At 38.7% G+C, this 12,792-nt stretch overlaps 1 protein-coding gene across 2 annotated transcripts in view; it reads left to right on the top strand.

Annotated features, from left to right (window-relative positions):
- RB1 (RB transcriptional corepressor 1) overlaps window positions 1-12,792 on the top strand; it is a 382,409-nt gene that overhangs the window by 124,695 nt on the left and 244,922 nt on the right. Inside the window, exons 13-16 of one of the 2 annotated variants that reach the window (XM_033948117.1) lie at window positions 2,089-2,205; window positions 10,155-10,211; window positions 10,309-10,340; window positions 11,140-11,216. In XM_033948117.1, coding sequence (XP_033804008.1) covers window positions 2,089-2,205; window positions 10,155-10,211; window positions 10,309-10,340; window positions 11,140-11,216 — 283 coding nt within the window. The remainder of the gene's footprint in view (window positions 1-2,088; window positions 2,206-10,154; window positions 10,212-10,308; window positions 10,341-11,139; window positions 11,217-12,792) is intronic. The other variant, XM_033948118.1, reaches the window with a different exon arrangement.

The following is a 12,792-nucleotide window of genomic DNA, read 5'->3' as shown; positions in this document are numbered from 1 at the left end:
AGAATGGGGACTTGTATACCGCCTTTTGGTGGCTTTGGCATTTCAAAGCTTGCATTCTAAGCAGTGGGCACTGGATGATTAAGTGACTTGCCCAGGGTCACAAGGAGCAGTACTGGGATTTGATCTCACAATCTCTGGGTGCAGAGACAGCATCTCAAGTAGTGAGCTACACGCAGGAGTGTCAAAGTCGGTCCTCGAGGGCCGCAATCCAGTCAGGTTTTCAGGATTTCCCCAATGAATATGCATGAGATCTATTTGAATGCACTGTTTTCATTGTATGCTAATAGATCTCATGCATATTCATTGGGGAAATCCTGAAAACCCAGATGGATTGTGGCCCCTGTGAGTTACAGCATAAAACTGGTTTAAGTGCAAGCACCTAAATGTAACAGTTACCTATAAAACTTACTTTTAACATTTCCTGGTTACAAACAATTTGCCCTGATTCTTGACCTATCTTGATCTAACCACTTGTTACTACCAAAATAAAAACTAAATGAAAACCTGTGTGCTTATAGCTTTTTCACAAGAATGTTTAGTTCTATTTTTACTCTGTAAGGATCTTGTTTTAAAACTTGAAATGAACTAATATTTAGTTTCTTCAGTGGCTTAAGTATGAGGGTGGTTTGAAAAGTTTGGTTAAAAAAAAACCCCAAAACAAGTTAAACAATGTAGCCTCCATCAAGGGCCATACTGCACAGTCCATCAAGTTTCTGATTTTTTAAGCTATTTTTCCTATGATACAAAAAAATTGGAAACTCTTTGGACTAAGTGTATAGCCCTTGATGGAGGCTACATTGTTTTTGCCAAACTTTTTGAACCACTCTCATACAAGCTTTGTGTTGTCATTCAGAGCACCTGAGAGTGCAGCCAGGTGAAGCAGTTTCTGGTCTGCTAAAGTTGACTCAGACCAATTGCAAGCTACCTTTATTGCTTTTAGAAGGATTTCTGGCAGAATGGCAGCGCAGCATAGACATTAGAAAGTCCTCTCCTCCTAAATGATAGAGCTATGTGTTATTATACTTATTACTTTGGTGCTATTGGCACAGAAATGGTTTCTCTGAGTTGCAATAAGGAATTCTCTTCAGAACAAACCTAGTTCAGTTGTCTTGGGTCTAAAACATAATGACCTGGATTCTCTAAACAGCACTGTTTTTTTAGGTGCCAGTAGGAACCCAAACTTAGGAAAAAAAAACCCCAACTCCGTTGAAATAAGGTGCTACAGCAAGTGGTGTTAGGTGGCCTAAAGCATCTACAGAGGCACAATTCACATTCTAGATGGACGTCGAAAATGTGGGGTCTACATTTCCGTTGCCTACCTTTGCCAGAGGCTTGATTCTGTACCCAGCACCATTGCGTGATTGACACATGATCAGTGGATGCTTTTAGGGCAGATGCCGACAAAGGCGCAGTTACAGAATCCAGGCCATTACGGATATTGCCATTGTATAACACACTCCTCGAACATAAATCGGCTTAATTTGAAGGAAACAACCATTTTGTTTCATTCCAAAGAGACATTGGCTCTGAAAGGTTTCAACTTGTTGACAATGACAGCCTGTGAATGAATAAATCAGCCACTGCAAAACCAACGATAGAAGTCAAGCATGTTTTGACATATGAAGATAGGTGGGTGGCAAGAGTGTTGCAACAAGAGTAGGTTTAAGGTAAGCAGGAGCAATTGTGAAGGCTGAAGAGGCCAAGAGGCTTTTATATGATTGCTTTTACACCACAGGTTCCGTTACATAGTGTTTTAAAGCTTTCTGCAGGTCTGCATAGGCTAGAAGATATTGATCATAAAGACCTATGGGTCAATGTTTATTGTTTATTTCAGTCTTCAATTTTGTGAGTGAAAAGGAGTATGTGGGTTGTTACAACCTTAGTTTTTATAAAAAGGATAAATTGGAAGTCATAATAAGTCTTTACCTAAGATCAATGGACTGTCTTTAAATAGTACTTTATAAACCTTTCCCCAAATGCATACTGATTAATTTCAGGCATACTTTTTGATCTGTGTAGCCAAATGATCTACTGAGAGGCGTAATTCTGCCTCAACTGAATTTCTTTTTTTTCTGATTTGTTTTGAAGAACTGCACAGTGAATCCTGTTGAAAATATTTTGCAAAGAATTGAACATCTGAGTTATGTCTTCAGAACTAGATTTGCTGAAGCAGTCGGACAAGCATGTGTTGAGATTGGTGTTCAGGTAACTTGGCGATTTTATTTTTCTATTGTCTTCAAAGCCGCTAGTATCCAGAATTACTTTCCTCAAAAGGGAACTGAAAGTGTAGTAGCATTGTAAAATGGACATATTGATCTATGACAAAAATAAATCGAGTTTGGGATTTGGGGATTTTATGTAGGCACGTGAACTTTTTTTTTTAATTTTTGGAGCTAGGATTTTGGGTGAAAGTAGAACAGATAAAGTTCAAATAGTGCACAAGTCTGTGTGCACAGCGTTTAATAGTGGTATCTTTCATCACTTAGAAATTCTGAAAGAGGAAATACTTCACAGAATAAAACTAAGAAAAGTGTTTCCTGATTCTGTAACTTAGGGCTCCTTTTACTAAGCTGTGCTAGCAGTTTTAGCGCACACTTAGTGTGCGCTACAATGCTGTGCACACTAGATGCTAACATCTCCATAGAGCTGGCGTTAGTTTTTCCACATAGTGCGGGGGTTAGCGTGCGCTAACCCCTGCGCTATGCAGAAAAACTAACATCAGCTCTATGGAGGCGTTAGCGTCTAGTGCGTGCGGCATTGTAGTGCGCGCTAAAACCGCTAGCACAGCTTAGTAAAAGGAGCCCTTAGTAATGATCTTAATTTTTTTTGAAGATTTTGTTTATCTGCTTTCTGAGTTTCCTTCCTTCCTTAGATTGTAGAAAACAAAATCCTTAAATAGGACCCAAACACAGGAGAAAAAAGTCCTTTTTACAACGGAGAATCAAAGAAAGAAAGGCGACCTCTGTGTTCTAGAATTTTATTTACTTGAAAATTTGACATGTTGGCTTAAACCACCTGCATCAGGAGTCTTAAAAGAAGACGAGATATTATTCAGCAGCCCTCTATCATTTTGTAGAAATGAACACACTCAACATAACTTTGTGTTAATGAGTTCTTGGAAGGGAAATAAAGGGAAAAAACCCGCTTAAATGTCTGAAGGGCTGTCAGGTAAGATTTGCCTCTGTGGATGATAACAGAATCTGCAATAGAGTAGATACCCTGGATGGTGTGAATAACATGAAGAAAGACCTAGCAAAACTTGAAGAATGGTCAGAAATTTGGCAGCTAAAATTTAATGCTAAGAAATGCAAGGTCATGCATTTGGACTGCAAAAAACCAGAAGGAACTGTACAGTTTAGGGGGTGAAGAACTTATGTGCATGACAGAAGAGCGGGACTTCAGTGTGATTGTATGTGATGATCTTAAGGTGGCCAAACGGGTTGAAAAAGTGACAGCGAATGCTAGGAGGATGCTAGTAGGGTGCATAGGAAAGGGTATGGCAAGTAGGAAAAAGGAAATACTATATTGATGCCCCTGTATAAGACTCATTTAGAATGTTGTGTACAATTCTGGAGACCACACCTTCAAAAAGATATAAAAAGGATGGAGTTAGTCCAGAGGAAGGTTACTAAAATGGTGCGTGGTCTTCGTCATAAAGTATATGGGGACGAACTCATATGTATACTTTAGAGCAGGGCTGCCCAAGTCCGGTCCTCGAGATCTACTGACAGACCAGGTTTTCAGGATATCCACAATGAATATGCATGAAAGAGAAATTTGCATACCAAGAAGGCAGTGCAGCCAAATCTCTCTCGTGCATATTCATTGTGGATATCCTAAAAACCTGGCCTGCCAGTAGATCTCGAGGACCGGACTTGGGCAGCCTTGCTTTAGAGGAAAGGTGGGAGAAGGGAGATAGGTAATATCGATTCTTCACTTACATTTAAGGACCAACTAAACTCGCTTATTAAAAAGTGCTCTCCCGGAGGAGGTTGTGGCGGAGACTACTGTTCCGAGTTTCAAGCGCAAGTTGGATGCACACCTTCTTGCAAATCATATTGAGGGATACGGGAAATCCAGGTCTCCAAAAAAGGAGTACCTAAATGGGCCACCGCGTGCGCGGATCGCCGGACAAGATGGACCACGGTCTGATCCGGTGAAGGCATTTCTTATGTTCAGCCTCGGTGCTCTGAGAAGAGTGAGAGCACTTTTTCACCAACAACACTTCTCTGTATTGGTTCAATCAATTATTTTGTCAAGGCTGGATTACTGCAATTCAGTGTATTTGGGTCTTTCAAAGGTCAGTCTGCAGAGACTTCAATTAATACAGAACACTGCAGCTAAACTTATTTTCGGTAAGAGTAAATTTGATTATGTAACCCCTCTGCTCAAGGAATTACATTGGCTTCCATTGTATCTCAGAATTCAATTTAAGTGCATTTGTATTGCATTTAAGATTCTATTTGGCATTTTTGCCACTTTGATTCCTTTACACTAAACTAAACCTTAAGTTTATATACCACATCATCTCCACGGATGTGGAGCTTGGCACGGTTTACAAGAACTTAAAATATAGGAAGAAAAGGAAAAAAAAAGTTTTACATGAACTTATATATAGAAGAGAAGAGTAAGGGGGGATAGAATTACATTTTAGTGAAAAGCCAGGTTTTCAGTTGCTTGCAGGGAGCCCAGGTTCCGCAGCGGGGTAGTAAGGTCGTTCCAAAGACCTGTGATTCTGAAGAGAAGGGATTTTCCCAGTTTGCCTGCATAGCGAATACCGTGTAGAGAAGGGAAGGATAGTTTATACCTTTGGGCAGGTCTGGTAGAGTCAGGACTCGAGGAGTTATAAGATAGTGGGATTAAGGGAGGAAGGATGCCGTGAATGATTTTAAAAGCCAGGCAGGAGCATTTGAAATGGATTCTGGAAATCACTGGGAGCCAGTGAAGTTTGGCTAGGAGTGGGGAGACATGGTCAGACTTGCGTTTTCCAAAGATCAACTTGGCTGCAGTATTCGAGGGGAGTGTGTGGCGCAGTGGTTAAAGCTACAGCCTCAGCACCCTGGGGTTGTGGGTTCAAACCCACGCTGCTCCTTGTGACCCTGGGCAAGTCACTTAATCTCCCCATTGCCTCATAGGTAGATTGTGAGCCCGCCGGGACAGACAGGGAAAAATGCTTGAGTACCTGAATAAATTCATGTAAAACCGTTCTGAACTCCCCTGGGAGAACGGTATAGAAAAACTGAATAAATAAAATAAATAAAAAAAAATATTCTGGATTAGCTGGAGACTTTGAAGACTTTTTTTTGATAGGCTTAAATAGATGGCATTGCAGTAGTCTAGTTTGGAGAAGATGATGGATTGGACAAGGACGGCAAATGTTCATAGATCTCATCTTGCCAGAAGTTCTTAAAAATTAAAACTTACGTTTCCCTCTCTCAGTGGTAAAAACAGAACCTTTAAGAGATGTAGTTATTCTTTTGCTTTTAAATTAACTGAATTCTGGAATGCTTTACAGCTTACATTAAGAAGCTTAGGTTCTTTTGCTTTATTCCAGAAAGTTCTGAAAACTTTTTTGTTTGCTAAACATTTTGGAAATTAACTATTTCAGTCTACTCTTCCTTGTCAAATTTATGTATTATGTTTTACATTATTGTTAACCGAGACAAGCTCCTCTTGGTTGATGACTCGGTCTATAAAACTAAGTTTTAGTTTAGTTTAGTCTCTATCATATCTGGTGTAAATGCACATGAGTCGAGTCTCATTTGAAAGGAAGCTCTGGAATAAGAGGGCATAGGATGAAGTTAAGAGGTGATAGGCTCAGGAGTAATCTAAGGAAATACATTTTTACAGAAAGGGTGGTAGATGAATGGAACAGTCTCCTGGAATAAGTGGTGGAGATGGAGACTGTGTCTGAATTCAAGAAGATGTGGGATCTCTTAGAGAGAGGAAGAGATAATGGTTATTGCAGATGGGCCATTTGGTCTTTATCTCCCATCATGTTTTTCTGTTTTTATATACTTTGTAACATTATAAGGCTATTGCTGCACATAAAATACTGTCTGACATGCACAAATAGTTTTTAAAATTAAATTCCATTGTGGGCAGTTCCTTGCAGGTTATAATTAGGGCATCTGATTTTTCTTTTAATTTAATATCGATATTTATATCTTAACTGCTAAGCTCAAAGCAGAATGCAGCAAGCATAAAGTATGTTCACATACACAATAACAACAAAAAAAGTACAATTTATAGCATATCACAAAACAAAACCCTGGTGCCCTTAATATAAAAATCCAGTTCAGATTATGTTTCATAAATATTTCTGAAATAGTTATACATTTAAAAGCTTTCCTAAAACAATTTGATGTCCCTAATTTCATATGGCTGTTTATTCCAAAGTTCTGCCAATAAACACAGATTTTAAAAAAACCCACCCCTATGTTCTTTCAGCCTTTCCGTTGTCATAAATTCTCTTTGTTTTTATGCCATTCTGCACTGCATAGATGAATGAGAGAACTTGGCGACTTATATTATACATTTTAAATTGGATCATATTGTATATATTTAGCAGTAGAGACCATCTGTGGGTCTTTAGTAGTTCTGCTGTGTGCTTTAATCTGGAGATTTTGCATACCTGAAGACTCCTAATGCAGGCATACTGTAGTTCTGAAGCATGGCTGTGTTGGGTCTATCAATTTTCTTTACAATTCAGCATAGTACTGGAAGACTGGAGGGTGGCCAATGTGACACCGATTTTTGAAAAGGGTTCTAGAGATGATCCGGGAAATTATAGACCAGTGAGTCTTACATCTGTGCCAAGCAAAATGGTAGAGACAATTATAAAGAACAAAATGACAGAACATATATATAAACATGGATTAATGAGAGAAAGCCAACATACATTTAGTCAAGGAAAATCTTGCCTCACTAATCTACTGCATTTCTTTGAAGGGATGAATGAAAATGTGGATAAAGGTGAGCCGGTTGATATTGTGTGTTTGGATTTTCAAAAAAGACATTTGACAAAGTACCTCATGAAAGACATCTGAAGAAATTAGAAAGTCCTGGGCTAGGAGATAAGGTCCTATTATAGATTAAGAACTGGTTGAAAGACAGAAACAGAGAGTTGGTTTAAATCAGGGGTCTCAAAGTCCCTCCTTGAGGGCCGCAATCCAGTCGGGTTTTCAGGATTTCCCCAATGAATATGCATGAGATCTATGTGCATGCACTGCTTTCAATGCATATTCATTGGGGAAATCCTGAAAGCCTGACTGGATTGCGGCCCTCAAGGAGGGACTTTGAGATCCCTGGTTTAAATGGTCAATATACCCAGGGGTCTGTGCTGTGATCGCTGCTTTTTAACATATTTATCAATGATCTAGAGATGGGAATAACTAGTGAGTTTAATTAAATTTGCTGATGACACAAAGTTGTTCAAAATTGTTAAAATCGCAAGGGGATTGTGAAAAATGGCAAGAGGACCTTGCGAGACTGGAAGACTGGGCATCAAAATGGCAGATGAAGTTTAATGTGAGCAAGTGCAAAGTGATACATGTGGGAAAGAGGAACCTGAACTATAGCTACATGATGCTGGGTTCTGTGTTAGAGAGCACTGCCCAGGAAAAGGATCTAGGTGTCATTGTTGAGAATATGTTGAAACACTCAGCGACAGCTAAGAAAGCAAATAGAATGTTAGGAATTATCAGGAAAGGAATGGAAAACAAAGTTGAAAATGTTATAATGCCCTTGTATCATTCTATAGTATGGCTGCAACTTGAATACCGTATCTCAAGAAAAAATATATAGCTGAATTAGAAAAGGTACAGAGAAGGATGACAAAAATGATAAAAGGTTTGAGATAATTTCCCTATGAGGAAAGCGTAAAGCGGCTAGGGCTCTTCAGCTTGGAGAAGAGACGGCTGAAGGGTGATATGATAGAAGTCTATAATATACTGAGTGGAGTAGAAAGGGTAGATGTGAAACACTTGTTCACTCTTTCCAAAAGTACTAGTACTAGGGGGCATGCAATGAAGCTACTAAGTAGTAGATTTAAAACAAACCGGAGAAAATATTTCTTCATATGTGTAATTAAACTCTGAAATCTGTTGCTAGAGAATGTGGTGAAATCAGCTTAGGGTTTAAAAAAAAGGCTTCGATAATTACCTTAAAGAGAAGTCCATAGGCTATTATTGAGATGGCTTGGGAAAATCCACTGCTTATGCCTAGGATAAGCAGCATAAAATCTGTTTTACTACTTAAGATCTATTTAGGTTCTTGGGACCTGGGCTGGCCACTGTTGGAAACAGGATACTGGGCTTGATGGACATTTTATCTGTCCCAGTATGGCAATTCTTATGTAAAGTATGGTTTAGTGGTTAGAGCAGTAGGTTGAGAACAGGGATGCCAAGCTTTAAATTCCATTTCTCTCTCATCACTTTCTGGTGCCATTGTCATCAACTTATGATTGGCACAGGGACCTAACCACTATCTGAATTGTAATTTGAGTTTGGAAAGGAAAGAAAATCTAAATCCCAACAGCTTTGACCCCTTGCTTGATGTGAGAATTTATAATTCATGGCCACCCTCATGGCAATATGAATAACTGTGCTTTGTTGTGAGTCCTGCTAACACAAGGGCTTGGTGTTAGAAACCTACTCGTTTAAGCCTAGCAGGATATCTTTACTTACGGAAGAAAAGAGATGGAAGGGGAGAAGAACATAAGAACAGCCTTACTGGGTCAGACCAAAGGTTCATCAAGCCCAGCAGCCCATTCTCATGGTGGCCAATCTAGGTCACTAGTACCTGGCCAAAATCCAAAGAGTAGCAACATTCCATGCTACCGATCCAGGGTAAGCAGTGGCTTCCCCCATGTCTTTCTCAATAAAAGACTATTCTCCAAACCCTTCTTAAAACCATCTATATTATCCGCTCTTACCGCAACCTCTGGCAATGCATTCCAGAGCTTAACTATTCTCTGAGTGAAAAAATATTTCCTCCTATTGATTTTTAAAGTATTTCACTGTAACTTCGAGTGTCCTCCTAGTCTTTGTAATTTTTGATGGAGAGAAAAATCTATCCACTTATACCCATTCTACTCCACTCAGGATTTTGTAGACTTCAATCATATCTCCCCTCAACCATTTCTTTTCTAAGCTGAAGAGCCCTAACCGTTTTAGTCTTTCCTCATATGAGAGGAGTTCCATCCTCTTTATCATCTTGGTTGCTCTTCTTTGAACCTTTTCTAATGCTGCTATATCTTTCTTGAGATAAGGAGACCAGAATTGAATGTAATACTACAGATGAGGTTGCACCATGGAGTGATACAGAGGCATTATAACATTCTTAGTCTTGCTAACCATTCCTTTAATAATTTCTAGCATCTTGTTTGCTTCATTGGCTGCCACCGCACATTGGGCAGAAGGTTTCATCGTATTGTCTACAATGACACTCAGATCATTTTCTTGGGCGCTAACCCCCAAGGTGGACCCTAGCATCCGGTAACTGTGATTTGGGTTATTCTTCCCAATGTACATCACTTTGCATTTGTCCACATTAAATTTCATCTGCCACTTGGACGCCCAGTCTTCCAATTTCCTAAGATCTACCTGTAATTTTTCACAATCTACATGCGTTTTAACAACTTTGAACAGTTTAGTGTCATCTGAAAATTTACTTATCTCACTCATCGTTCCAATTTCCAGATCATTTATAAATAGGTTAAATAGCACCGGTCCCAGTACAGATCCCTGTGGCATTCCACTGTTTACTCTCCTCCATTGAGAAAAATGACCATTTAACCCTACCCTTTGTTTTCAATCCGATAACCAATTCCTAATCTACAACTGAACTTTGTCACCTATCCCATGACTCTTAGGGCTCCTTTTACAAAGGAGCTGGCGGTTTTAGCACACGCTTAGTGCGCACTAAAATGCCGCACATGCTAGCTGCTACTGCCTCCTCTTGATCAGGCGGTAATTTTTTGGGTAGCGCACACTAATCCAGTGCGTGTTCTAAAAACGCCCTTAATTTTCTCAGGAGCCTCTCATGAGGAATCTTTCTGAAAATCTACACTACATTAACCAGCTCACCTTTATCCACATGTTTATTCATACCTTCAAATATTGTAATGGTTTTCTTGTTTTTAATTTTTATAGAGATATAAACTTGGAGTACGGTTGTACTACAGAGTCATGGAGTCTATGTTAAAGTCGGTAGGTTATAAATAATTTATTACATTTTGACAACATTTGCTTTTGCGAGGAATTAGAATTCATTTACAATATTTTGTTATGTTCTTGTATATTTTAGGAAGAAAAACGGCTGTCTGTTCATAATTTTAGGTATGTTTTATGAAGTCATTAAATGAATGTGTATTTTGTGAATGGTAAGTGTATTAACCCAAATTGAAAATAGAATTCCCCAAATCTATAGTTATATCAGTGTCTTAATAACTCTGTTAGGGCATCACTATCTTACAAATGACATTAAAAAAAAAAGTATCTAAAGTAAAGAGCACATATCTCTTTTAGTCACCTCATACTTGGATGAAAAATTGTTAAACATTCAGGCTGCAAACTCTTATGGAGTCTCCTTAGGAAACGTAAAAATCATTGGAGAAAGCAGGTTTGGAGGTGGATGTGATTTGTCCATGGAGGCAGGGGCTGTGAAAGAAGAACTCTAACTAGTTTGATGGTATCGGGATTGAGGCTGAAATAAAAAAAAAAAAAAAAAAAAAAAAGCAAGAATCATGCACTGCAGCTAATCCTGTCCTGACCTGATGAGCAAGTCATATGACCATTGAAAATAAATCCTGCATCTTATGGGTAACCATACTGTATTTGTTTCTTGATATTTTCCTAATTAGTGTCAAAATGTTAGTTTTTATATTCCTGAGTTCTGATATATTTTAGGTATCATTGCTTTAATTGATATTTTCTCTTATTTCATACATTTGTAAACTGCTTAGAAAGTTATGATGGGCAGACTAGAAATGAGAATAAACAATCTTATCTTTTTCCTGTATACCTCCCAAAGCTTATTTAACTCTTAAGGCTTTACACTTAGAAACATGTCTGGTTTTCAAAGAATTTTACAGATAACTTACACTGAAAATTAATGTCAACACTTTGTACTTTCCAGCAAACTGCTAAACAATAGTGCCTTCCATACATCTCTGTTGGCCTGTGCAGTCGAAGTTGTCATGGCAACATATGGCAGTAAGTGATCCAATAGATTTCTAATTAAGCTTGAGCTTTGCATATATTTAACTGGAGCTTATTTTGTTCAACACAGTTAGCTGGAAAACTTAAGAGTAAAAATGAAAAGAATGGGTTCCAACTGAATTTCCAGTTAAAAAGTAGTCTTCAAATCCATTTATGTCTAGTTGTTCAATAGTTCTTCTTTCTCTTATTCAGGTTCTTGTTTTATCCTTACTCTGTGTGCTTGACACAACTTTTTTCTTGTCCCATCCTTCAGGCTTTGCCAAATTGGATTTGATTGCCAGCTCCAAATCATAGGAGCCAGAGGCTGAGACCTTTCTTGACCCCTCTCCTCCCATCAACATTGTTTCCACTGAAATGAGAAGTACTGGGAGTGGGGGAATGAGAGGGAAGAAACTCTCCCGAGGTCTATTCCATTTCCTTTAAGGCCTGATTTACCAAGGCTGTTTTCCTATTTCTTGTCCAAAGTAAACGCCTTTAATGTACCCCTGAACACCACTGGCAGAAATGCATATCAGCAGCCTCCACCCAGTCTTTCATTCTCTCTCTCTCTCTCCTCTTTCCTCACCTTATTGTCATTCAGGTTCTTAGGCCATTCACCTTCCGTAAGCAGCCCTATCCAGCAAGCTATTTAGCCACCCTCCACAAGTTCCCAGCCTATTACATGTTTACATGTTAAAGATAGAACATTGGATGAGAAAGTGTGGTTTATGCTTAAATGTGGGGAAAACAGAGTTAATGTTTGTTAGAAGATGTGAGGAAGCGCTGTGGCATGATTCTTTAAGTATTTTGGGGGTGACACTACCTTTGAGGAAAGAAATTACTGTTCTGGGGGTTGTTTAGGATTCAGGCCTGACCATGAAGATGCAAATAGTTAAGACTGTTAAAGCATGTTTTAACCAACTTCATATGCTCTATCGCTTGAAATCATTGATTTTGCCTTTTGATTTTCAGACTATTGTGCAGGGGATGGTTCTGTCTAGGTTAGATTATTATAACGCTCTCTACTCTGAAGTTTCAAAAACAAGAGGGAGAGTGTTACAGTTGGTACAAAATGCTGCAGCTGGATTAGTAGGAAGCAATTAAATTGGTTAACAGTTGTATTTCGGGTGCAACATAAAGTTGTTTCTGTAGTCCATCAGCCTATTTACCATAAAACACCATGATACTTTCGACAAGTTGTGGCACCCTTTAAGCCTGATAGATCTTTACAATCTGAAAATCAAAAGCTATTATTTCCAATAGCACAGGGAGATTATGCAGATACTAGAGCGATGACTTCCTGTATTGCTGGTGTTAAAATGTGGAAAGCTCTGGTGGGCCAATTGCGACTGTGTGAAAACAAGTTTCAATTTAAAAAAAGTTAAAAACTCACCCCCTGTTTTACTAAGGTTCGCTAACCGATTAGCGTGCACTAATCAGTTAGCACACCTTAGTAAAACAGGGCCTCAAGTTATTGTGATATATTAGTTGGCATTTGAAGAAAAGAATCTGCTTAACCATATTTGCTATTGTACTTTTACGATTTATCAGTTGACCTTTGCAGAGAAGAAATTGTTTAATTATGTAGATT

The sequence above is a fragment of the Geotrypetes seraphini genome, chromosome 6 (genome assembly GCF_902459505.1).
Source record: "Geotrypetes seraphini chromosome 6, aGeoSer1.1, whole genome shotgun sequence".
NCBI classification, from domain to species: Eukaryota; Metazoa; Chordata; class Amphibia; order Gymnophiona; family Dermophiidae; genus Geotrypetes; species Geotrypetes seraphini.
Note: the sequence above shows the minus strand (reverse complement) of the source record. Positions and strands in the feature narration are given on the sequence as shown.